We start from the raw sequence: 27,462 nt of genomic DNA on the forward strand, positions 1-27,462 counted from the left end.
GGCAGATGAAGTGACAGCCACACATTTCTTCTGAGGAAGGGCCTGAAACACGTTCTGCCCACCTGTGGGAAGCTGGGGAGGGGAATGGAGTTCTGAACATCAGTCACATCAGAGAAGGCCAGGGGTCAGGGGTTCTGGGGGCAGGACGAGTGAAGTAAAAGGAAACCACTGGGAAGGCCAAGTGCTGGCATCCCGCCCAGCAGAGCCCATGTAACCCAGCCCCCATGGGCACACCCGCACGCTGACAATACACAGTGCACATACGCTGACTGCTGACCAGAGGAACCAGAGTCAGCCTCGGCCAACAGCTCCCAACTTTTCCCACCATGACATCCCTAAGAGATGATCTCACAGGTGACACCACCATCCCACGTGGTTTCTACGAAACTTAAATTTCCCAGGAAGTGAAGAATTTGGGATACCACAGCTACTGATGTTCCACTGGTGAACGAGGCCCATAGGGTGGAGAGGGCAAGGATGGCTGGGGGCAGGTATGTGAAAGACACCGCCCCTTCCTTCCACAGTCCCTCGGGACAGCCAGTGGGCAGAATGAAAGCCAGTTCAACCCTCTCTAAGGACCATGGTGACCAGCTCCAGGCTGTGAAAACAGGCCCACAACTTATGCATGTTGGTGCTTTAACTATCCTAGAAACAAGCTTCCTTGCAAGGCCCCCATGTAGTTAGGGTCTGGGGCTGGTGGAGAGAGGCATGTGGGGCCTCCCCCAGGCTCGCTGCCCTAGGGGGACTAGCGATGGGAGGTGGTTACCTCTTTGCTGAGAGAGACGGCAAGGTGCAGGGGCTTGTCAGACATGAAGAACTGCCAGGCCGCCTCAGCTCGGGGCTGGGGACCCATCTCAAGTGGGGCGTGCTGTACTTTGCGGATCAGCAATCGCACAGAGCTCCTGCAGGGAACAGTACAAACAAGCAAGACATTCACACCCAGACGGCTTCAGGGAGACCTCTGTTCTGTCCCCACATCACACGGGGATGCTCCAGGAACGCTCCCCACGAAGACAGGGTAGACGGGAGGAGGGTAGGGATGCTGGTCAGAGCCTGAGGCAGCCCTGATGGCAGGAGAGCCTGGGGGTCTGGTTCCTGGTCCCTTCCCTGAGATCCCACAGCTTGTGGGGTGTGGGGGACAGGCAATGTCCTGAGGGCCAAGCTTAGCCTCTTCGGCTCCATGGGTTCCCGGCTCTGCCTCCTCTCAGCCAGGCTGAGATGTGAGGGCGTCAAGGGCCTCATGGAACAGCCGCCATATACATGCGAGCTCCATGACTGCAGCTGACTATCCTGAGCTTCCAGAGATGTGTACATGGGGCATGAGGGGACAGTGTGAAGGCCAGGCAGAAATCTTGTTTAGGTAAAAAAAGAAAGCAGTACCGGGGCTAGGAGGACGGGAGGGATTGGGGGTAGGCTTAATGGCGGTAGAGTTCCTGCTTGAGGCAATGGGGAATTTTTGGGTATAGACATGGGTGATGGCTACACAACACTCAGAATGTACTTAAGCCACTGAATGGTACATTTAAAAGTGGTTAAAATGGGCTGGGCGTGGTGGCTCACGCCTATAATTCCATCACATTGGAAGGCCGAGGCAGGTGGATCACTTGAGGTCAGGAGTTCAAGACCATCCTGGTCAACATGGTGAAACATTGTCTCTACTAAAAATACAAAAATTAGCTGCGTGTGGTGGGGATGCCTGTAATCTCAGCTACTCAAGAGGCTGAGGCAGGAGAATCACTTGAACCTAGGAGGCAGAGGTTGCAGTGACCCGAGATCGCACCACTGCACTCCAGCCTGGGTGACAGAGTGAGGAAACCACTCCATCTAAAAAAACAAAAACAAAACAAAACAAAACAAATACCTGTTAGAAGAAATAAAATTTCAGAAAAAAAAATGGTTAAAATGGCAAACTTCATGTTGTGTACATTTTAACACACACACACACACACACACACACACACCCCAAAAAAAAGGCGGGGGAAACCTGGAAGCTTTTAGGGGCTTGCATGAGCCCTGGAGGTTGCTACCTTCCCTGTCATTTTCTTGTTTTTTTATTTTCTCCCAAAATGATCAACCTTTGACCTCTACCCCACAAGCAGATGGTACCCCAGTCATGCCAGCCCTATGGGAAGAGCTCTGTCCCACAGAGACAAGTTGGGGGCAGTCCATTTTCTCCACCTGCACCCGACCCCTCACCTATTCCGCAACCACGCTCTTACTTCTTGGGGATTTTGTCCTCTTCGGTATCGGCACTGTCTGTGGCGAATGCTTTGACCTCGAAGTCAACCCCACAGGACTGTTGGGGAGAGAGAGCAGACAGGCAGTGATAAGCGCCTCCCTCCCTGGGTGCCGGGCCAGAGGGCCACACCTCACGCAGGCCACGTCCTATCCGGGGTTGCCCCATTTAGGGATTTAGGAGCATACTAACAGTGAAACAATGACAGTAGCGCGAGGAGGGTGCCATGGGCCCAAAGCCCCCAGAGGGAGGGGATCCGCCTGCCCCATGAACCTCCTACTGCTGTGGAGAGTCCCTCGCATCCTGGCTGTCCTTGCCTCCTGCCACCTTGCACACTTAGGTGTCCCCAGCTGTGTCCCCACGCACGTTACTGACTTCTACTGCCTATGGCAGGAGCCAGAGGTACAGGCACTCACAGGGCCAGCATGGGGGTCCAGGAATGCCCTGATAGGGTATGGAAACCCTGACCCCCATGGTCACCTGCTGTTCAGTGGCAGCCTCACATGGCCAGGCAGCAAGGGCACCCAGTGCTGGCAGCTTGATTTTTTTATTTTTAAAGACAGAATCTTGCTCTGTTGCCCAGGCTGGAGTGCAGTGGCATGATCTTGCCTCACCACAACCTCTGCCACCCGGATTCAAGCAATTCTCCTGCCTCAGCCTCTTGTGTAGCTGGGATTAGAGGCGCATACCACCACACCCAGCTAATTTTTGTATTTTTAGTAGAAATGGGGTTTCACTATGTTGCCCAGGCTGGTCTCGAATTCCTGACCTCATGATCCACCTGCCTGGGTCTCCCAAAGTGCTGGGATCACAGGTGTGAGCTACTGTGCATGGCCAGCTCAATTTTTTAAAAAGAAGCCAAACATGGAATTTGGAGTGAAATCTTCTTATTTTTTAATTAACTAAATAAAAAGACTTAAGCATTGCATGAGTTGAACACATCTGCCAGTGACCTTCCCCCAATTCCCAGCCCCTGGTCCCCTGTGCAAGCCCTCTGTAACCTCCCTCATCTCTGCACCTTCACAGGCACTGGGGAGCCAGAGGAGGGCACCGGCCTGCCCTCCACCATTGCCAGGAGGGAAAGTAGAGCTGGCAAAAATTACAGGAACCCAGCTCTGTCCATGGTGACATATGAGGCACAGATTTATTGGTTCTGCAACCAGGGAATCATAGAAGTCCTAAACTCTAGGTTGAAAATGAATATGTGGCCGGGTGCAGTGGCTCACACCTGTATTCCCAGCACTTTGGGAGGCTGAGGCGGGTGGATCACGAGGTCAGGAGTTTGAGACCAGCCTGGCCAACATAGTGAAACCCCATCTCTACTAAAAATATAAAATTTAGCTGGGCGCGGTGGCGGGCACCTATAATCCCAGCTACTCTGGAGGCTGAGGCAGGAGAATTGCCTGAACCCAGGAGGCGGAGGTTGCGGTGAGCCGAGATCGCGCCATTGCACTCCAGCCTGGGTAACAAGAGCTAAACTCCGTCTCCAAAAAAAAAAAAAAAAAAAAGGAGAAAAAGAAAAAATAAATAAATAGGCATCCTTCCTTGCCGTTAGCCGGCCATTGTTCAGCCACACTAGCGCCTGTTCTGCTCGCCACCTGCCCTCTCCACCCCGCTTCAATGCTGCTCCTGCAAAAGCTGTCCTCTTTCATGCCCAGGTATAAGCTGTGCCTTCCTTCTGAAACACTTGTCTCTCTCGATAGATAGATAGATAGATTAGATAGATAGATAGATAGATAGATAGACAGATTGACAGACAGACAGACAGACAGACAGACAGACAGATAGATAGATAGATAGCTTTGACAAACTCCTATGTAGTTTTCAAGCCCCAGGGCAAAGGGCTCCTCAGCTGTGGAGGCCCCAGGCCCCCAGGCATCCAGGCACTTCTCTCACGCTCCCTGGGCTCAGGACGCACTGTTTCCTGAAGCCCTGCAGCTGCGCTAAGACGCTCTCCTCTCCTAGAAGAGGAAATGGGTGGTGCTTTGTTAGGCCCATACAGTGTTGTAAAAATCAAGAAAGCTCACCTAAAAATCTGAATCTGCAGTCTCTCTTATAGAGCACTATAAGATCTAACACAACCCATCGCATCCCCCATTGTTCTCTGCCCCCTTCTTCTGTAATCGCCTCGTTTTCCCCCATCTTGGCTGCCCCTACCCCACACCGTTTTCTTGGACCAGTAGCTTTGAGATGTTTTGAAAGTTGGATTCATAACATAGCCCTGTAAACAGACACACACGTGAAACAACTCTCCTGACACCATATTCAGCTTCACCACGTGTGACACATTCTGAGATTTTTCAATCCATTCCATTTTGTTCTCTTTTTTTTTTTTGAGATGGAGTCTTGTTCTGTCGCTCAGGCTGGAGTGTAGTGGCACTATTTTAGTTCAATGCAACCTCCACCTCCCAGAATCAAGCAATTCTCCTACCTCAGTCTCCTGAGTAGCTGGGATTACAGGTGTGCACCACCATGCCTACCTACTTTTTGTGGGTTGTTTGATTTTTTTTTTTGAGGCGGAGTCTTGCTCTGTCGCCCAGGCTGGAGTGCAGTAGCATGATCTTGGCTCATTGCAATCTCCACCTCCCAGGTTCAAGCAATTCTCCTGCCTCAGCCTCCTGAGTAGGTGGGATTACAGGCACCCACCACCATGCCTGGCTAATTTTTGTATCTGTAGTAGAGACGGGGTTTTGCCATGTTGGCCAGGCTGGTCTCAAACTCCTGACCACAGGTGATCTGATCTGCCTGCCTTGGCCTCCCAAAGTGCTGGGATTACAGGCGTGAACCACCACGCCCAGCCTGTTCTATTCCATTCCATTCCATTACTTTCTGTTCCGTTCCTTTCCATTCCATTCCATTCCATTTTTTTTTAAATGCCATTTCAGATCCACTACATTGATTTCACAAGCTGCTAATGGATCAGATGCCCCACGATAAAAACACTGCCCTTGTCATCACCTATCACTGCCCATCCCATAATCCAGTTACAGAACCTGCCACTCTGCCCTCAGTTGTATCTGTGTGGCTCCCTTCCTCAGGAATCCCAGATCCCAGTGGCTTACAGGGTCCAAACCCATGAGTCCTGGCACCTTCCTCTCCTCCTGTCCCCACTGCCTCCTTCCATGCTGGAGCCCCGGGAGCCCCGTCCACCGGGCTCACTCCTCTCTCACACACCCTCAGTCCCCACAGCGCATGCTTGGCCAATTCTCAACCTCTGTGGCCATAGTGACCGTTTGGAAAGTCAGAACCTGTCATTCACAGCCTGCCAATGGCTCCCATCTCATTCAGGCAAAAACCCAAGTCTCTATGACATCTACAAGGGCCTTCATGATCTGGTCACACCTCCCCTTCCACTCTAACCTCAGTTTTCCACTTTCTATTTTTGTTTGTTGGTTTTTGAGACAGGGCCTCACTCTTTCACCCAGGCTAGAGCACAGTGCAGTGGCACGATCACAGTTCACTGCAGCCTCTGCCTCCAGGGCTCAAGTGATCCTCCCACCTCAGCCTCCCAAGTAGCTGGGATTATAGGCATATGCCACCAAGCCTGGCTAATTTTTGTATTTTTTGTAGAGATGGGGTCTCACCATGTTTCCCAGGCTGGTCTTGAACTCCTGGGTTGATTCGCTTGCCTCAGTCTCCCAAAATGCTGGGATGACAGGCCTGAGCTACTGCACTTGGCCTTCCCTTCCATCCCTTGCCCCTCTCACTCAGCAGGCAGCCTCCTCGCTGCCCCCGGGAACACCAGGTGAAGTGCACCCTCTACCTGGAAAGCTCTCCCCTGGGAGAGTGTGGCTTTCTCCTTTGCCTAATTACAGGCCTTCTTTAAACACCCTCAACACACATCCCACAAGATACTCCCCTTGTCTCTCACAAGCCTCTTGCTCTCCACAGCATCTGTGGCCACCTGACATGCCGTGTCGTTACTTGTTATTTGGGTCTTGCCTGGGGCCCTCGGTTAATGTGTGAGACCCATGGGGGTCGGGTCTCTGTGATTTTGTTCACAAGGATGTTGATGGTTAATAATTGGTGAACACAAATGATGCATTCCTAGACAATCTTTACGCCGATCACTCTACTTTTGGGTATGTTTGAAATTTTCTGTGATAAAAAGCTATCTCTAGAAGTCTATTGAAGGAGCCAGCGTGGTGGCTCACGCCTGTAATCCCAACACTTTGGGAGAACAAGGCAGGTGAATCACTTGAGATCAGGAGTTTGAGACCAGCCTGGTCAACGTGGTAAAACCCCATCTCCACGAAAAATACAAAAATTCGCTGGGCGTGGTGGCACCTGTAGGCCCAGCTACTCGAGATGCTGAGGCTGGAGAATTGCTTGAGCCCAGGAAGCAGAGGTTGCAGTGAGCCCAGATCATGCCACTGCCCCCCAGCATGGGCGACAGAGTAAAACCCTGTTTCCAAAAAAAAAAAAAAAAAAAAAAAAGGGCTATTGAAGGAATGAGCAAATCCGTAAACACATAGCATTTCTTCTTGAACTAACCTTCCCTGTGTCTTGTGGAGCTGGCTGCAACATCACTGAACAGGGCAAATAGTCAGGAAACTGTGGAAAGAAACAAAAAATCATTTATTTCAGAGGGGTCTATTCCATGAGTAATATAGAATCATCAGGTAAAAATTAGAAAATAAAGATAAGCAAGAAAAAAGAAAAAACACATTCACCTATACTCCTAACACCCAAGCAGACGTTGCTAACACAACCTTCCCAAAGTTTCCTGCTGTACACATAAATAGATGTTTTGTTTGGAGATGGAGTCTTATTCTGTCACCCAGGCTGGAGCGCAGTGGCATGATCTTGGCTCACTGCAACCTCTGTCTCCCGGGTTCAAGCAATTCTCATGTCTCAGTCTCCCAAGTAGCTGGGATTACAGGCACACAGCACCATGCCCAGCTAATTTTTGTATTTTTGCCAGAGATGGGGTTTCACCACGCTGCCCAGACTGGTCTTGAACTCCTGATCTTAAGTAATCCACCCATCTCAGCCTCCCAAAGTGCTGGGATTACAGGCGTGAGCCACCTGACCTTGCCACACATAAATATATATATGTGAGAAGACATTTTACAGAAATGGGACCAAGTGATGAGCATGTCCTGTAGTCTTTTTATTCGCTTCATTAACTCGCCCTTTTCAGAAAGCATTGTGACCGTTTTTCCACGTCATAAAATACAGTTCTGAAATCATCCTTTTTAGGACTCTGTATACATTTAATGTAGCCAGTCCCCTTTGCTGGCTACTGAAGTGGGCTTTAGTTTTTTTGTCATTATAAACAATGCTATAATAAATCAGTTTTAGCCAATTAATTTCATAAGCTGCATTGCTAGAAAGAGAAGCACACTTTTTAAGATTTTCAATACACGTTGACATATTGCCTCTAAAAGGTAACGCCACTTCAAACTCTCAGCGCAAGTACATGGGAGCCCCTGGGACCATATAACTTTTTTGTAAATGTGATTTTGTGAAACAATTTTGATAAACATAGAATAACACCAAATCTACCATTCAAGCTATTTTAACTGTACAGTTCATTGGTATTAAGTACATTCATGCGATCCTGCAGTAATCACCACTATCGCTCACCAGATCTTTTTCATCATCCCAGTCTGAAGCTCTGTTCCCATTAAACCGCAACTCCCCATCCTCCATCCCCCCAGCCTGTGGGAAGCTGTATTCTGTCTCTGTCGCATGAATCTGATTACTCCAGGTATCTCCTACAAGTGAAACCATATGGTATTTGTCTTTTTGTGTCTGGGTCCTTTCATTTAGTATAATGTATTCAAGGTTCACCCTGGTGTAGCACATGGTTCATTCCTTTTTAAGGCTGAACCATGTAACTTTGCAAGTGTATGTGCTCTTAAGACAAATAAACATGCTTGTAAAGGGGATGGTAGCTTCTCCAACTGAGCTCACACCCAAGACTTCAGGGAGTTTGCACGCTGGCACCGTTGGTAGCCAGGTCTCAATGGATGAGAGACGGGCCTCCAGAGGGATGAAGGGGTATATCTCCTGTGATCCCCCAAACTGTGGGCAAGGAAAAAGGTGATGCTTTACTTCACTAAGCTCTCCTGTCTCGTAAGGAACCCTTTCCTGCTTGGAACTCCCCAGGCCAGCGAGGGGCACTTCTGTGAGCTTTCCTTTTAGAGCTTAGCAAGCAAAGGAGTAACATGTGCTCATGTAATTAGGGGGTCGGGTGAAGGGAAATATGTAAACGGTAGGTTGAAAGGGTGTCTTCAAAGGCCGACAGGCTATTTTCAAGGACTTAAAAAAAGACAATCACAGACCATGCAATCTAGAATTTCTTTCAAGGGTGCAATTTCCAGGCCCGCAGATGTGAAGTCCTTCCTCTGTTCCCTTTCCTTTGCCCCCATCCACATGATAAGGTGCTGGCGGTGAAGGAAGCAGGGCCGGGCCGGGGAGTCACCCACCGTGAGCAGAAAGGGGTACGTGTTGCTCCCCAGCTTTTTCAGCAGGCTCTCTTGGAGTTTTGTGGGGGTGCTCGCGGCCCCCACGGGAGGGTACACCTGGACCCGGGAGAAGTACAGGTCCCTGCGGAAGGACAGGCCGATCACATCAATGTCCTCCTGGCCATAGCGGAAGGCGCAGGTCAGAGTGACGTACACTGCAAAGGAGATGAAGGCAAGATCGGTCTTGGCCCCTCGGCCTGCCACCCACTACCACTGATGGAGTGGGCAGCGGGCATGGGTTTGCAACCTTTAGCATCTGGAGGGGACAGGGGATGGGACTGGAGAGAACCCTGCACCCAAGTACTCCACATCGCCCTGGAGAACCAGCCCCTTCGTGAGGGTTCACTGCTCTAATGGGGGATCCTGGAGGACTGGGAGGCATCTTCCTCCCAACTGCATTGCGTTGCCAGGATGGTGTGAATCTGCAGACAGAGGTCATAGTCCCCTCCGTCCTGCCCACCCCCTTCATTCCCTAGCTCTGTGGCCTCAGAGGCTTCGAAATGGCTCTGGCTTCTCAGGTTCTGGAGGGCAGGATGTCTGGATGAGTGAAGGAAGAAGGTAAGATGCAGAGGGAAACAGTGCCGGGCAGCAAAGCAGATGTGTGCCAGAGTCAATCGTGGGCTGAGCGAGGAGCCAGAAAGGCTCACAGGCCACGTGGGGAGGTGAAATCCAAGAAGGCTCGAGTTTCAGCCTCCTTTTCACACTGCTCTGAAATGTACTGAGCATTCTCCAAATCCCCACTTCTGAAAATTCCACTTGCTGAATAGACTTAAAGGGCGTACCTAGTGGACCAAAAGAATTGGATGCAAGCTCTGGCCAGGTGCCGTGGCTCATACCCAGCACTTTGGCGGACCACGAGGTCAAGAGATTGAGACCATCCTGGCTAACATAGTGAAACACCATCTCTACTAAAAATACAAAAATTAGCTGGGTGTGGTGGTGCACACCTGTAATCCCAGCTACTCAGAGACTGAGGCAGGAGAATCGCTTGAGCCTGGGAGGCAGAGGTTGTAGTGAGCCGAGATCACACCACTGCACTCCAACATGGGCAACAGAGTGAGACTCCATCTCAAAAAAAAAAGAAAAAAAAAAGAATTGTATGGAAGTTCACTACACCTTCTAAAAAAGACATGAAGTGTGTATTTCTCAAATATAACACATGAGAAGTGGCCCCTCCAAGTACATGGTAGCCATTGGTTGAGAATTTTGCCTGTCAGCCCCAAAAGTAACTGCCCCTTGCCACTGACTCAGAAGAAACACTGTCCACTCACTCACCCCTCATTCAAGGTCAGGGTGAAGAAGATGCCAGAGACAACCTGAGTTGACAGCTGTCCTGTGCAGTGGCTTTCCCTGAGAACAGGCACCCTTCTCTGGTCAAGGGCATGAGCTTTTGGGGTTCAAACCAGATGCCTCCTGGTCCAGAGAGGAGCAGGGCACCCAGGAGGAAGGTGGAGAGGACAGAAGAGGCTGCTTGGGGCCCCATTTCGGCCATGCCCCCTTGATGCTGACGGCCCCACAGCTGACATATTCCAGTGGCACATCCAGGGTTCTGAACAATTCCTTCACGTTGCCAGTAGCAACACACAAAAAGGCATATTTAGAATGGAACTGAGTCAGTGACATTATCACAAGGGTAGCTGGAATCTGTTCTAATTTGGTTTACGCAACTGTTATTAGTAACAAATTACTTACCACACACATCAAAACTGCCAGAAATCTTCAAGGGCGCCGTGACACTGGTTCATTCCTTCTGGGTCTTACTCCCCCTGACTCCCAGCAGGCTTCATTTCCCCCTTTTTGGATAAAACCACCTAGGTGCCCTCCTGAGTTTGCCCCTAGCACAGACGTCCATGACACAGGGGTGAGCACACAGGGATGGAGCCCACAGACCTGGGCTCCATCTACCATCTACTTATCTGCCACCCTGGATGGTGACTTTGCTGAGCGAGTGAGCTCTGGTGTCAACAGGACCTACATGGAGTGAATTAGGCAGGAATGTGGGTCAACGGGCCTGACACTGGTTCCACGTGCAGGAGCACTGCCTCTGCCCTCCCGTCTCTTCTTCCATGTAAATACGCCTTTCCAGAGCCACCCAGGGAGCAGCCCACTCCGGCCAGAACCCAGTCTGAGGCAAGGGGCTTTATCTCACCTTTCTTTCCCTTCAGGAGATCAGGATCGACCAACACAACACCATCTAAGGCAAAAGAGGGAGGAGCAGTGAGGGTGAAGAAGATCAAAGAAACCAGGTGCCTACTTTAAAAACTATGTATGTTTTTAATTTCACATGTAATTCATGTTCATTATAAGAAAGAAAGAAAAGTTAAGCAAAGAGAAAACAAAGTCATCCAGACTCCTGCTACCTAAAACACCCATTGTGAAGATCTTGGTGCACATTTTTCTTTTTTCCAGACTAGGCGTGGTGGCTCATGCCTGTAATCCTAGCACTTTGGGAGGCCAAGGCAGGAGGATTGCTCAAACCCAGGAGTTCGAGACCATCCTAAGCAACATAGTGAGATCCCTGTCCCTACAAAAAGTTTTTAAAATATAAGCCAGCAGCCTTGGTAATAAAATGAGACCCTGTCTCTAAAAAATAAAAAAAATTAGCTGGGCATGGTGGTGCATGTCTTTAGTTCCAACTAGGCCGAGGAGGAGGATCCCTTGAGCCAGGGAAGTCTAGGCTGCAGTAAACCATCATCATGCCACTTCACTCAGTCCTGGGCAATAGAGTCAGAACTTTTCTCAAAACACACTAAAAACAAAAAAGAAAAAAAGTTAGTAAGGCATGGGCCAGGCATGGTGGTGCACACCTGTGGTCCCAGTTACCTGAGAGGCTGAGGTAGGGGGATTTCTTGAACCTGTGAGGTCGAGGCTGCAGTCAGCTGTGACTGTGCCACTGCACTCCAGCCTAGGTGACAGAGTGAGACACTGCCCTGCACGCCCCCCCGAATTTTTTTTCCAAACATATATAACTTAATTATATGAATGTTTTTACTAAGTAAAAAAAAGAGACCCTACTGCACATAGTGTTTTCCTCACTCAATTATACATTGCAAACTTCTATTCATACATACATACATCTATACACACATGTATACGTATATACACACATCTAGAGAAAACGTGCTAATCATTTCAATAGCTACATATTACTCAATTGAATGGATGCACCATCAATTATTTAGTCACTTCCTATTGTGAGGGCATCGAGGTTGTTTCCAGCGTTGCCCATTATGATTAATATTGTGATAAGCATCCTTATACGTACTTCTTTATATCTCTCCATGATTTAAAAAAAAATAAATTATAGAATTAGATTTCGCTTTTGATAACATGCTGCTAAATAACCTTCCAGAAAGTATTTTGCCAAGGAACATTTTCATATCCAGTATCTGAAACTGCCAGTTTTTCTACAGTCTTTAAAAATCCTTTTGTGTTGAAATGATTACTGATTCACCGGAAGCTGCAAAGATAGTCCTGAGACGCCCCTAGTCTCCTTCATGCAGTTTCTCCCAATGGTTCCATCTGCCGTAATTATAGTACGATATCAAAACTAGGAAGCTGACGTGGGACATTCTGAGGGACATTTTTGTTCTTTCTGGTTTGGAGCTACCACAAATGAAGCTGCTGTGAACAATGACGTATAGGTTTTTGTGAGGACACCAGTTTTCATTTCTCTAAGTGCCCGGGATGCAACTGTCAGGTCATATGGTAAGGATATGTTTCATGTTTTAAGAAACTGCTGCTGGGTGCAGTGGCTCACGCCTGCAATCTCAGCACTTTGAGAGGCTGAGGCAGGCAGATCACTCGCACTCAGGAGTTCGAGACCAGCCTGGGTAACATGGTGAAACCCCAACTCTACAAAAAATACAAAAAGTAGCTGGGCGTGGTGGCACATGCCTGAAGTCTCAGCTACTTGGGAGGCCGTGGTGGGAGGATCGCTTGAGCCCAGGAGGCGGAGGGTGCAGTGAGCCAAGATCGTGCTACTACATTGAAAGGAATGGCAAAAAACTGCAATTACTTTTGCATCAACCTAAAATATTGTAGCCATTTTGGTAGGTGTACGATACACTCTCACTGTAGCTTTAATCTGTATTTCCCTATTGGCTAATGATGCCAAACAGGTTTGCACGTGCTTGCTTGTCTACCATGGACCCTAGCTTCCTGTCTTTTGCCCATTTTCTCCTAGCATCTTACTTTTTGTACTGTTAAGTTCTGAGCACTCTTCATACATTCCAGACATGAGTCCTTTGTCTCTTCACACTCTTTAAAATTGTTTCCAGCTGGATGCGGTGGCTCGTGCCTGTAATCCCAGCACTTTGGGAGGCTGAGGCAGGTGAACCACCTGAGGTTAGGAGTTCAAGACCAGCCTGACCAACATAGTAAAACCCCATCTCTATTAAAAATACAAAATTAGCGCCGGGCGTGGTGGCTCACGCCTGTAATCCTAGCACTTTGGGAGGCCGAGGTGGGTGGATCACCTGAGGTCAGGAGTTCAAGACAAGCCTGGCCATCACGGTGAAACCCCATCTTAAAAAAGAGAATAAATAAATAAATAAAAGAAAAAGAAAAAAAAAATACAAAATTAGCTGGCATGATGGCACATGCCTGTAATCCCAGCTACTTGGGAGGCTGAGGCAGGAGACTCACTCGAACCCAGGAGGCAGAGGTTGCAGTGAGCTGAGATCGCGCCACTGCACTCCAGCCTGGGCAACAAGAATGAAATTCCATCTCAAAAATAAAAGTAAAAATAAATAAAATTGTTTCCAATCAGCCAGTGGTGCCTCACTGATGTTTTAATTTGCATTTCTTTAATTAGATTAATAGCAAAGCCGATTTTTTTTAAACTCCTCCACCTCCCCTCCCGATTTTCAAAAATACAAAGTGAGCAGTTATCTGATGACTTAAAGGAAAAACAGCATTACAATTTTCTCCAATCAACTTACCCACAGGCTGGACTTCGCTGACATGGTCTATGTAGTCTCTCTTTCCTAGGTAGATGGTCACCTGCAAGAAGAACAGGTGTGGGTCTAAGAGCCAAAGAATGCTAAGCTAAGGCGTCCATGACAAAAACCAGCGGCAACTGCATCTTCTCATTCATCTTGAAAAGAGGAGGCTTTGCAGTTGCCCCGGCTCGGCTGTGGGCAGAGACAGCAGATTTCAGGCAACGTGTGTTCTGTCCTCAGTTCTCATCTATCCGCTCCAAGGAATTCTTCCCACCCCTTTGGATGGTCGGGGCTCCCTGTTCTCCCCACCTTTCCGTCATCAAGCCCAGGTTGGATATCAGCCAGCTAAACTTGCTGAATTACCTTTTAATACTTCAGTGGAAAATTATGCAAATGAGACTTCTGCCATCCATTTGCTGTTAAATCTTTTATTTCCAGCTGTGGAATGAAAGGTATCCCCTCTTTGCTACAAGAACTTCTGGACAGGCTGGGCATGGTGACTCATGCCTGTAATCCCAGCACTTTGGGAGGCTGAGGCAGGTGGATCACCTGAGGTCAGGAGTTCGAGACCAGCCTGGCCAACATGACAGAACCCTGTCTCTACTAAAAACACAAACATTAGCCAGGCATGATGGCGCATGCCTGTAATCCCAGCTACTCAAAAGACTAAGGCAGGAGAATTGCTTGAGCCTGGGAGGCGGAGGTTGCCGAGAGCAGAGATTGTGCCACCGCACTCCAGCCTAGGTGACAGAGTGAGACTCTGTCTCAAAACAACAACAACAAAAAAGAACTTATGGGAGAGCAGGATTGGGTTCCCCAGCCCTCAGCACTTTAACCCATGGAACTGTGCCTTGATGGTAGCAAGCTGGGGTCTTCTGCACATCTTTAAGCATTTATTACAGAGTCCAGGGCACACAAAGATTCAGCGTTTGCCAAGTGCATCAGTGAATGAGAGCACACCCTTTGGCCGGCCCCCTTCTTCAAATGCATATTTTGAATTCCAGGAGCCACCTAAATCATTTCTGTTGGCGTTAAGTCCTCTCTGTACTCTTCCCCTTCCACCCATATCCGATGTCCCGAAGTGTAGCCCTGTGCCCTCTAGGTTACTTGCATGATTAATGCTAAAGTGATTTCAAGCAAATACCACTACCCTGGTTTACAGAAAAGATTCCATGGGAAACTTAATACTCCCAGCACTAAGCCAGGCTTCCAGACCTCACTAGCCTGGGTGGTGTGGAAGCCTGGCATCTGAGAGGAGAGGGCTGACTGGGACACACACTGCTACCTGCTGGTTCCTGCAGTGAGTCCCAGCTTCCTAAACACTGTGGGTGTCTTGGCCTCGCCCTCAAGATCCACCCTTGGGGGTTGACCAGGGTGTGTTGCCCTAGTAGATTCCCTGGCCTTCTGGCTTCTGGGCAAGGTGGGCCAGATGTTTGTCTCCACCTTGTCTGGATGGTGGCCGGGCCTGGTGCTGGCATAGCCCTCTACTGGGGACCACAGTTCCTAGCAGGTAACCCTGAGGGCCTCGGAGTTCTGATATTTGTGCCATCCCTCATTGCTTAAGCCCAGGGAGGTACCAGTGCCCAGCTGCTTCTCAGTGCTGTGTGACATACTAAACTCTTTCTTGTAATCTCTCTCTCTTTTTTTTTTTTTTGAGACAAGGTTTCATTCTGTCACCCAGCCTGGAGTGCAATGGCACTATCGTGGCTCACTGCAGCCTTTGTGTTCCAGGATCAAGTTATCCCCCCACCATAGCCTCCCAGATGCATGCCACCATGCCCAGCTAATTTTTTGTAGAGATGGGGTCTCCCCATGTTGCCCAGGCTGGTCTCAAACTCCTGGGCTCAAGCAGTCCACCCACCTTGGCCTTCCAAAGTGCTGGGATTACAGGCATGAGCCACTGTACCTGGCCATTTCTCGTGATTTCTTTCACACATGCCCACACCTTAGCAAACAGCCCCCTCCTTTTTTTTTTTTTTTTTTTTTTTGAGACCGAGTTTCGCTCTTGTTACCCAGGCTGGAGTGCAATGGCGCGATCTCGGCTCACTGCAACCTCCGCCTCCCGGGTTCAGGCAATTCTCCTGTCTCAGTCTCCTGAGTAGCTGGGATTACAGGCACACGCCACCATGCCCAGCTAATTTTTTGTATTTTTAGTAGAGACGGGATTTCACCATGTTGACCAGGATGGTCTCGATCTCTTGACCTCGTGATCCACCCACCTCGGCCTCCCAAAGTGCTGGGAACAGCCCCTTTTTAAAAACTCTCCTCTGGTCAGGTACAATGGCTCATGCTTGTAATCCCAGCACTGAAAGAGACCAAGGTGGGAAGGATTGCCTGAAGTCAGGAGTTCAAGCCTGGGCAACAAAGTGATACCCCCTCCTCTGCTGCTTGCCATCTCTACAAAAAAAGTTTTTTAAAAATTAGCTTGGCAAGGTGGTGCCTGCTTGTAGTCCCAACTACTTTAGAGGCTGAGGAAGGAGGATCACTTGAGCCTAGGAGGCTGAAACTGTAGTGAGCTACGATTGTACCATTGCACTCTAACCCCGCTCTCCCACAAAGCGGGTAAAGAGACCTTTGCTGGTCTCCAGAGTAAGACCCCGTCTCAAATTTAAAAAAAACAGTGGAAGACGGTGTGGCGATTCCTCAAGGACCTAGAAATAGAAATTCCATTTGACCCAGAAATCCCATTACTGGGTATATATCCAAAGGATTACAAATTGTTCTACTATAAGGACACATGCACACGAATGTTCATTACAGCACAGTTTACAATAGCAAAGACCTGGAACCAACCCAAATGCCCATCGATGATAGACTGGACAGGAAAAATGTGGCACATATACACCATGGAATACTATGCAGCCATCAAAAACGATGAGTTCGCATCCTTTGTAGGGACATGGATGAACCTGGAAACCATCATTCTCAGCAAACTGACACAAGAACAGAAAATCAAACACCGAATGTTCTCACTCACAGGTGGGCATTGAACAATGAGAACACATGGACACAGGGAGGGGAACATCACACACTGGGGTCTGTTGGGGGGAAATAGGGGAGGGACAGCAGGGGGTGGGGAGCTGGGGAGAGACCATGGGGAGAAATGCCAGATATAGGTGAAGGGGAGGAAGGCAGCAAATCACACTGTCATGTGTGTACCTATGCAACAATCTTACATGTTCTTCACATGTACCCCCAAACCTTAAATGCAATTTAAAAAAATGTGATACTTATAAAAAAACCCATATATATATATATATCCTCAAATCCACCTATTTAGAGGCTGCCTTGCAGGAATCATGACTGATACATTGCTATTCTGCTGCTCAGCGTCTACTGGCAGCTCGCTCCTTCCCTGTGGAATAAACTCCAGTGCCTTGTGCGTGGCCACGCTGAGAGCGTCCTCCCTAACAGCTCCGCTCTTCCTGGCCATTGACCACAGCGGCTCTGCCACAGCTCCTCAAAACACCACAGATCTGTGCCTCTGTTCCTATTGTTTCCACTGTAAGGAAGGCCCTTCTGCTGCACTTTCTCCTAGGGGGAGTCCTATCTACGCTTCAGGGGACACCTCAGGGTCCCCAACTCTCCCTTTGCCCCGCACACCCCGGGAGCACGTGCCTGCGGCCCCACTGCAGCCTGCACCACACCATGTTCTGGGTGCTCTCGCAGGAGCCAGTCTCCTCTGCTAGACTTCGCCTGTCGATTTCATCCCACACATGGTTCTGGAGGCCCCAGCAGCTGCTGGCTACTGAAAATAAAAACCCAAGAAGACATCCCATTGGTCCCCAAGGTCCCTGCTCTTTGGTTGGGAGCCCAACAAGTAAACTGGCAATTATGCCCCTGGGATAAATGCCAGGGCAAAGGCTGGTGGGGAGGAAGCCCCAGGGGAGGGCAAAGAGAGAGGGAAGGATCTTGCTTTCAGAGGGGGCTCTATCCAGTGGACAAATGGCATAGCCAGGGGACAGGGGACGGTGAGGGCATGCTCTCTGAGCAAAATGTATACAAAACCCAGGGCCTGAGAATGCTTCTAGAACTGCCAGTGGCTTCGCCTGCAAGTGAATGGCCATTGAATGGGGATGCAGGCTGCTGCTGAAATGGTCTCATAGGACCTGACCCTAAAGAACCTCAGAAGACCGTGAAGTGTTTTAAGCAGGATGAAAGACTTGAATTAAACAGTATTTAGAGACGCTAAATAGAAAAATAGCTTTTGGAAGAATTAAATAGCATTTAGAGTGCTTATCATGTATCAGGGGCCAAGCTAAGCACTTTGACCACGTGGTTTCATTTAATCCTCACAGCAACTCGATGAGATAGGAATTGAGCCCATTTTATAGAAGGGAGCACTGAGATTTAGCTCATTATCAGCAGCACAGTGTGGAACGGATCAGCAAGGGGAGAGCCAATTAGGCAGCCCGACTGTGGTGGGGACTTAGGGGACTGAAGAGTGGATGGAAGAGAAGAGGGTAGGTGAAGAAAGGAATGTTTCCTTCACTTTCAAAAGGTTTGGCTGCAAGGGAAGGAGAGCTAGAAAGGATATAGGGTCGAGGGCAGTTGGTGGTTGTTTCTAAGATGCATGAGGTCTGTACTTATTTTTTTTTGAGACGGAGTCTCACTCTGTTTCCCAAGTTGGAGTGCAGTGGTGCGGTCTTGGCTCACTGCAACCTCCACCTCCCGGGTTCTAGAGATTCTCCTGCCTCAGCCTCCCGAGTAGCTGAGATTACAGGCACCCTCTGCCATGCCCAGCTAATTTTTATATTTTTAGTAGAAACAGGGTTTCACCATGTTGGCCAGGCTGGTCTCGAACTCCTGACTGCAGGTGATCCACCCACCTTGGCCTCCCAAAGTGCTGGGATTACAGGTGTGAACCACTGCGTCCGGCTGGTACTTATTTTTAGGCTCAGGCAAAGTACTAGCAGAAAGGAGAGGCTGCAGACATAGACCAATGGCTGAGGCCCCTGAGGAGGCGGCCGACCATGCAACCCAGGGTGTAAGAGTGGTGAACCTCAGATGGGAGCAAAGCACCCCTTCCACTGCAACAGGAAGGAGAGGGGCAGGACGGGGGCAGGTAGAGAAGTGGGTGAGTGATGTGAGACTGTAGCCAGCCTGCGGGGGCCCATCCAACAGCCACACATCCCTTCTTCCAGGATAAAACTGTGTTCAGAGACCACCATCTTCGATGAGGCAGCACGCTCAGAGAAGGCCAGCTCCAGGGAACGTTTCTTGATTGGCCTGATTCAATTATGATCGTCTAATTCTTCTGGGTTGGGATTGGTTTAGGGTGGGCATGTCACCCAGTTTTGACCAATGACATGTGAGAGAAGGCGGCTTCGGAAAGATGTCCTGACCCTTACAAGAGACCCCAGGACACCACAGCCTCTTCCTTCTGGATGTTGTGAAGAGCAGGTGAGACGTCGGGAGCTGGGGGAGTCAGTTAGCCACCTGCTGGAGCATGAAGGTCAAAGAAGAGGGCAGCATCAGGAGAATCACAGAGAAAAAGGCTCAGAGCCCTGGCACACCTGTGCCCGGGGCCACACAGCTGTCGCTGGTGAAATGATCTGAATACATGAGACAGGAATTGAATGAATTCTTTTTTTCTCCCCCTGCGATGACTTATCTAGAAAACCCCTCTACATTTCTTGGTGGAAAGGATGTCTATCTAGGAGTGAGGGGAGAACAGCGTGGGAAACGAACACGAGTGGTTTCCTCTTCAGTCAGAAGTTGAGATAAAATGGGCTGGAAAGATACAACTTAGGAAAGAGCTTGGAGATTGAAGGAATCAGAGTACTTGATTAAAATGACCGAGTTCCTTAACTAGGAGAGGAGAAGGCAGAAAGCGCACAGGCAAAGCCTGATCTCCTGGGTGGCACCGTAAGGATGGGGAGGTTCTTTGGGCCCCTTACGGGCTTCAGAAGTCAGCCAGAATGGGCAGGGGGCCGCGGCTCACGCCTGTAATCTCAGCACTTTGGGAGGCCGAAGTGGGTGGATAACCTGAGGTCAGGAGTTTGAGACCAGCCTGGCCAACATGGTGAAACTCTGTCTCTACTAAAAATACAAAAATTAGCCAGGCATGGTGGCACCCTGGCTGTAGTCCCAGCTACTAGGGAAGCTGAGGCAGAAGAATCGCTTGAACCCGGGAGGCGGAGGTGGCAGTGAGCTGAGATTGCACCACTGCACTCCAGCCTGGATGACAGAGCGAGACTCCATCTCAAAAAAAAAAAGGCAGAATCATGATGAGCTACCCTGTCCAGTGCGGTAGCCCCTGCTTAAGGTGGCTCCTGGACACTTCAAATATGGTCATTCCAAATTGACATGTTCTGTAAACGTAAAATACACACCAGATTTCAATAATTCTTTTTTTTTTTTTTGAGACAGAGTCTCGCTCTGTCGCAAGGCGCCAAGCTGGAGTGCAGTGGTGCAATCTCAGCTCACTGCAGCCTCCGCCTCCTGGGTTCAAGCAATTCTCTTGCCTCAGCCTCCCAAGTAGCTGGGACTAAGGCACGCACCACCACTGCCAGCTAATTTTTGTATTTTTAGTAGAGACAGGGTTTCACTATGTTGGCCAGGATGGTCTCGATCTCTTGACCTTGTGATCCACCCACCTAGGCCTCCCAAAAGGCTGGGATTACAGGTGTGAGCCACTGCACCCGGCCAATAATTCTTAGATTATTATTTATGAATTGAAATGATAGTTTTTTTGGACATAATGGGCTTTGGATATATAGCATCAAAATGAATTTCACCTATTTCTTCTTACTTTTTAAAAGTGGCTACTAGAAAATTTAAAATTACATCTGTGGCTTGCACTGGACAGCGCTGAGCTAGACGTAAGAAGCTATTGAGTGGAGCTATCCACAGAGGCTGGAGGGTAGACCCTCTCCCATGCCAGGAAGTTCATGGGCACATCTGGAGCATCTAACATGCCCCTGAAGAGTGGTGGGAAGGGGGCAGACTGGGGCATGCTCCCTTTACCAGTGGCCCCACAGGCCCCACTGAGGTCTCAGAGTCCCGTGGTCAGGTAGGTGCACAGAGAAGGAGTCACATTGATCAGTGTCTGGGTTTTACCCAGGCAGGTGACACAATAGATAGATGAAAGGCCAAGGGCATCACAGGTACTGACAAAACAGTGTTTAAATAGTAAGTTAAGGGTTCAAGGCCAGCTAGGAAAAGAAGCAGAGGTGGGGGTGACAGTGTGGGGATTGAGAGACTGGGAGAAAATTGAGGGTCATAGGACTAACATCTTGATGTGACTGAAGAGAAGCTGTATTTCTGCAGTTCATTCATTCATTTATAACTCATTGATCATCCATCTTAGACAGAGATGGAAAATAGACACAAAGCTTCCCTGCCCCTCATAGGGTTTGTCTGTTTTTTTCTTTGAGACATAGTCTCCCTCTGTTACCCAGGCTGGAGTGCAGTGGCATGATCTGGGCTCACTGCAACCTCCACCTCCTGGGTTCAAGTAATTCTCATGCCTCAGCCTCCCAAGTCTGGGATTACAGGCACCCACTACCACACCCAGCTAATTTTTGTATTTTTAGCAGAGAGGGTTTTGCCATGTTGGCCAGGCTGGTCTCAAACTCCTGGCCTCAAGTGATCCACCGGCCTCAGCCTTCCAAAGAGCTGGGATTACAGGCATGAGCCACCACGCCCCGGCCCTCAAAGGGTTTTGATGTTGATTGTGACTACACTGTACTTGAAAAAGCTCCATTTTTTTTTAAAACAATAATTTCTATCAAGCCAGTCACTTCTGCACCACTTACCGATTTGTCCCGGGAGATCTTCTTGAAGATAACTTGGTTCGGTTCAGACTTGCTGGTCCTTCCGCTGGCTGCCATGTTATCTGTCCCTGGCAACTTCTACTACCTTGGGATGTTCGTCAGGTGTTAGAGGGCTGGGGAAAGGCAAGACAATCATAAATATAAAGTCAAGAACATCCTGGGTAGAAGACCTACTCACGAGATGCTGTGCGTCCTCGCTGGACACTCCCTTCCACCTGCTTCAACATTGTGTTTCATTGATTAGTCTTTGCTTAGTTTGCATTTTACTGTAGCATGCTTTGGGTGTTTTTAATATTTTCTTTTCTTTTTTTTTTTTTCTCGAGACAGAGTCTCACTCCGTCGCCCAGGCTGGAGTGCAATGGTGCAATCTCGGCTCACTGCAACCTCTGCCTCCCGGGTTCAAGCAATTCTCCAGCCTCAGCCTTCCAAGTAGCTGGGATTATAGGTGCCCACCACTACGCCCAGCTAATTTTTTTTTTTTTTTTTGTATTTTTAGTAGAGACAGGGTTTTGCCATGTTGGCCAGGCTGGTCTTGAACTCCTGACCTCAGGTGATACACCTGAGGCAGGTGTATCACCTGAGGTCAGGAGTGAGCCACGACACCCAGTTGAATATTTTATTGTTTTGGTAAGCTTCGAACATTTCTCAGTAAACCTCACCAGGGAGTCTAGCTAGATTCCAACGAGGTTTTCCTTTCTGACAAACTTTTGATGTTATCACACTTAGCCAGGATGAATTTAAAGTTCTATCATGACAGTGTCTTATGACAAATAAATCAAAAAAGTTCCTGAAAACCACAACATAACCACTTTACAAATACTGTTTCCAAGAATATACTAACGGTCAGGTACTGTGGCTCACACCTGTAATCCCAATACTTTGGGAGGCTGAAGCAAGAGGATCATTTGAAGCCAGGAAGTGGAGACTGGCCTGGGTGACATAGCAAGATCCTGTCTTTTTTCTTTTTTTAAAAAAAGATCCTACCTTTAAAAAAAAAAAAGAATATATTAAAATCCAAAAAGTTCTATTTAGCAATTCATACTAAGAGATAGCCTTTTCTTGTTATCCCTTTTACCACTCTGTTTTACAATTAAGAGGCCATCTTAGTGGTCTGGAATTAAACATACTCTGAGGCTTTTCTTTTAAGATACAGGATCTCGCTCTGTTGCCCAGGCTGGAGGGCAGTGCCACAGTCATAGCTCACTGTAGCCTCAAACTCCTGGGCTCAAGTAATCCTCCTGCCTCAGCCTACTGAGTAGCTAGGACTACAGGTGTGTGCCACCATGCCTAGTTAACTTATTTTTGTTATTTTTGTTATTATTATTATTTTTTTTTGGAAGAGACTGGGTCTGACTGTATTGCTCAAGTTGGTTTCGAATTCCTGGCCTCAAGCAATCCTCCATCCTCAGCCTCCTGAGTCGCTGGGACTATAGGCATGAGCCACTGCCCCCGACTCACTCCGAGTCTCCTTAATTAGCAGTCTTACGGAAACCACACAGAAAAAGTGAAGCTGGAACATACTGTCTGCATGAAAACACCCATCCTAGCTACCCCCCAACACCTGCCCCAGGTTTCTGAGAAGGTTTTGGCCTGTGGTGGTCACATACCTTGTGATTTGTCACCAACCAGGTGGGAAGGGCCAGGTGGCAAGGAGAGGGTCTCTATGCCCTGAGATGATGAACAGCCAGCCCCTGTTCTGAGCAAGCTGGTACCGTCTCACGAGATAAGCCCGCAGAGGCACTGCTGAGGCCCCTGGGCTACGTATGTGGGGAATTTGTAGGGGATCTAGCGAGGATGCCCAGCATCCAGGTCTCAGTGTCTAAAAGCCAAATCCCACTTAAGGAGCAGAGTTGGATTAGTGCTCAGATGATGAACTGGTCGTTTCAGCAGTTCTGGGCATTAAGCAACACCCCTGGCCCAGTCTCCAGACAGAGGGTCTCACATATGTATGAGTCACCCAGCTCACTTGGGGAAGGTTGGTGGGAGGGCCAACAGCTAAATGAAAGCTACTTTTTCTTCTAAACCTCTTTGGATTCTGGAAATAGACTGATTATCCCTTCATTCCCAGGCATTGCCAGGACAGGAAGAGATTTGATTAAACTCAGCAGGCAGCTAATGCGACCTTGTGGGTGGGGACTAAACAAAAAGGTCAAGGATAAATGTCAACCTCAAGATGAACCTGGTGTTATGCAGGCCAGCGGGATCCGTCCCTCTCTTCCAGCCGGTCCTGCCGACTGATGGCTCAGGAGTCCTGCTGATCCCCTCGGTGTCTCTGGAACCTGTCTGCATCCTCCATCCGGAGCACCGCCTTTGCTTCCCCAGACTGTAGTGATTCCCCACTGTCTGACTACATCTATTTATTTCTGGTTTTTTTTTGAGATGGAGTCTTGCTCTGTTTCCCAGGCTGGAGTGCAGTGGCGCGGTCTTGGCTCACTGTAACTTCCGCCTCTGGGGTTCAAGTGATTCTCCGGCCTCAGCCTCTGAGTAACTGGGATTACAGGTGCACACCACCACGCCTGGCTAATTTTGTATTTTTAGTAGAGAAGGGGTTTCACTATGTTGGTCAGGGTGGTCTTGAACTCCTGACCTCAGGTGATCTGCCTGCCTTGGCTTCCCAAAGTGCTGGGATTACAGGCATGAGCCACCACACCCAGCCGACTACATCCGTTTCTACTCTCCAGGTCCTTTTCCACACAGAGGCAGAGAGGCCTTCTGAGCCCCGACCTGTCACCTCTTGCTTAAATCACTCATTGCTCTTAGAACGCAGGCAGAAAGCTTGCAGCCTCTGGAAACTCCGCCTGCCTTTCCTTCCACGTCGTCTGCCACGCTTGCTCCTTCCCACTATTCTTTTTGCCTGGAACAAGCCTCTCCTCTCTCCACCTTGTTGACCCTTCTTGGCCTTTCAGATTTTGACCAGGAATCACTTCCTCAGGGGAGCTATCCCCAACCTCCAGGACCAGATTGGAGGCACACCTGCACTTCACTCTTTTTTTTTTGAGACAGAGTCTCACTCTGTTGCCTGGGCTGGAGTGCAGTGGTGTGATCTCGGCTCACTGCAGCCTCTGCCTCCTGGGTTCAAGTGATCCTTCTGCCTCAGCCTCCTGAGTAGCTGGGATTATAGTTGTGTGCCACCACGCCCAGCTAATTTTTGTATTTTTAATAGAGATGGGGTTTCATCATGCTGGCCAGTTGGTCTCGAACTCCTGGCCTCCAAAGTGCTGGGATTACAGGCATGAGCTACTGTGCCTGGCCTGTAGAATTACTCTACAGTCTCTCCTCCCTCACCAGATTCTAGGCTCCAGGAGGGCAGGGCCTATGCCATTTCATTTCTCTCACGTCTGTCTTCATAGTGCCTAGAACAATGCCTGCTCCCAAGAACGCTCAGGGAATGCATGGAGGGCACTCTGCAACCAATAACACACTTACATGGGGGACTTGAGCTAGGAATGAAATAAGGATATGCGGAAAGCCCGTTCGGAGATTTGGGGCATCAGCACCCATCCAAACACTCCAATGGCTTCCCATCTAAGTCTGGACAAGGCTTGCCAGGTCCGGAGTGCTCTGGCGCCCCCTACCCCGTTATCTCCAGCTTTGTTTCTCACCGCTCCCTCCCTCTCCCACTTGGCTTCAGAGTACTGAGTCTGTTTCCTTTTCTTTTAGAGACAGGGTCTCACTCTGTCGCCCCAGCTGAAGTGCAGTGGTGCAATCATAGCTCACTGCAGCCTTGAACTCCTGGGCTCCAGCGCTCCTCCCACCTAAGCCTCTTGAGTAGCTAGGACTACAGGCACATGCCACCACACCTGGCTAATTCTTTAAATCTTTTGTAGAGATGGGGTCTTGCTATGTTGCCCAGGCTGGTCTCAAACTCCTGACCTCAACTGATCCTCTCACCTGAACCTTCTAAAGCGTTGGGGTTACAGACGTGGGCCATCACCCCTCGCCTGCTTTTCTGCAAACCTACCTCTAGGCCTTTCCACCTGCTGCTTCCTCTCCAGGAACACTCTTCCCACAGCCAGCCACATGGCTCACTCCTTTGAGTCTTTACCTCAATGTCACCCCATCCTTAGCATACTCGATTGTTGGCCTCACCATACCTAAACTGCAAAACCCCAATTTTAAAACACAATGATTATTCGTTGGTGCCAAAGCCATTAGGTGAAGAGTTGACGGGAAAATGACTGTAGGACTGAAGCGATGCCACATGGATCGCGGTGTCCTCCCAAGGTGCATGGCGGATACCATGGTCAATCTTAGCATTGCCGGTGGTCTCAGCCACACGTGATGTGTCCCCTTGGGTTAACCTGAACCCATGAGCCTTTACACATCACTTCTAGTTTATCAGAAATACAAGGAACCAGCTACATGACACAACAGAGCTACCAGAGAAATCCAGCAAACAATGCCATAGAAATGGGGTTTCCTAGATTAAAAGACACTACGGCACTCGACACCCAGATGTCATGTGCAGCCCCAGATTGAATATACAAGTAGCCAAAAAGGATGTGTGGGACATTTTGGGTTCATTGGGAATTTCTGACTATGGTAAAATGACTGGAGTGGGAAGGTAAGAGATTGGGACTGAACCCCACAAGGCTGCGGAATGGTGCGCAGACGTCCGTGCTTTGCAAACACACAGAGACTAAGCATGTGTGTATACACACGTATGTACATTCATACACACATGTGCACACAAGCATATTTACACATATACATGCGTGTTCGCACTCATGCTATACCTATGCATCCTCTGCAAGAATACACCTTAAGCTAACATTGGTGGTCTCTATGTGGTGGAAATGGTAGGTTTTGCTTAAATTTTCTTGTCTGTAATTTTTCACATTTTCTCCTACAATCATTTACTGCTCCTATAATAGAAAGGTTAAAATGCAAAACTGTATTATATATCATAAGCGAGATGTAGAGGCACATGCCTGTAATCCCAGTACTCTGGAAGGCTGAGGCGAGAGGATGGCTTGAGCCTGGGAGGTTGAGGCTGTAGTGAGAAGTGATCACGCCACTGTATTCCAGCCTGGGCAACAGAGCAAGACCTTGTCTCAAAAAATTCTAATACTAATAAATAAGGCCAGGCACAGTGGCACACTCCTGTAATCTGAGCACTTTGAGGGGCCAAGGCAGGAAGATCGCTTGAGCCCAGGAGTTTGAGACCAGCCTGGGCAAGATAGTGAGACCCCATCTCTATAAAAAGTAAACAAAAATAGCCAGACATGGTGGCGTGTGCCTGTGGTCCCAGCTACTTAGGAGGTTTACGTGGGAGGATTGTTTGCGCCTGGGATGTTGAAGCTGTACCTGTGATCACATCACAGTATTCCAGCCTGGGCAACAGAGTGAGACCCTGTCTCAAAAAACAATTGTTGTGGCTGGGTGTGGTGGCTCATGCCTGTAATCCCAGCACTTTGGGAGGTTGAAGCAGGCAGATCGCCTGAACTTAGGAGTTCAAGATCAGCCTGGCCAACATGGCAAAACCCCATCTCTACTAAAAATACAAAAATTTGCTGGGTGTGGTGGCATGCATCTGTAATCCCAGCTACTCTGGAGGCTGAGGCAGGAGAATCACTTGAACCCGGGGAGTGGATGTTGCAGTGTGCCAGATGACACCACTGCACTCCAGCCTGGGCAACAAGAGCAAAATTTTGTATTAAAAAATAAAAATTGTAAGTTTAAAAGAATATCTATTCCCTTAAAAATGCAAAGAGAAGCCAGGCATAGTGGCTCACACCTGTAATCTCAGCACTTTGGGAGGCTGAGAAGGGCAGATCACCTGAGGTCAGGAGTTCAAGGCCAGCCTGGCCAACATGGTGAAACCCCATCTCTACTGAAATTACAAAAAAAATTAGCTGGGCATTGTGGCCCATGTGATCCCGTCTACTTGGAAGGCTGAGGCAGAGGAATCGCTTGAACTCGGGAGGTGGAGGTTGAAGTGAGCCGAGATTGTGCCAATGCACTCCAGCCTGGGCAACAGAACCAGACTCCATTTTGAAAAAACAAAAACAAAAACAAAAAAACAAAGAGGG

At 48.9% G+C, this 27,462-nt stretch overlaps 1 protein-coding gene across 4 annotated transcripts in view; it reads right to left on the bottom strand.

Annotated features, from left to right (window-relative positions):
- SAG (S-antigen visual arrestin) overlaps positions 1-23,289 on the bottom strand; it is a 40,963-nt gene extending 17,674 nt beyond the window's left edge. For 2 of the 4 annotated variants that reach the window (XM_064372876.1, XM_064372877.1), the window contains exons 1-8: positions 23,038-23,278; positions 21,413-21,543; positions 13,653-13,713; positions 10,859-10,903; positions 8,671-8,864; positions 6,731-6,790; positions 2,220-2,296; positions 767-902 (exon numbers count right to left, since the gene is read on the bottom strand). In XM_064372876.1, coding sequence (XP_064228946.1) covers positions 767-902; positions 2,220-2,296; positions 6,731-6,790; positions 8,671-8,864; positions 10,859-10,903; positions 13,653-13,713; positions 21,413-21,487 — 648 coding nt within the window. In that variant the 5' untranslated portion in view covers positions 21,488-21,543; positions 23,038-23,278. Of the gene's footprint in view, positions 1-766; positions 903-2,219; positions 2,297-6,730; positions 6,791-8,670; positions 8,865-10,858; positions 10,904-13,652; positions 13,714-21,412; positions 21,544-23,037 lie in introns of all 4 variants that reach the window. The other 2 variants (XM_064372880.1, XM_064372879.1) reach the window with 2 other exon arrangements.
- Positions 23,290-27,462: the final 4,173 nt, after the last annotated feature.

Source organism: Aotus nancymaae, unplaced genomic scaffold (assembly GCF_030222135.1).
Source record: "Aotus nancymaae isolate 86718 unplaced genomic scaffold, 86718_ANA_hifiasm-v0.15.2.pri h1tg000008l, whole genome shotgun sequence".
Lineage (NCBI taxonomy): Eukaryota > Metazoa > Chordata > Mammalia > Primates > Aotidae > Aotus > Aotus nancymaae.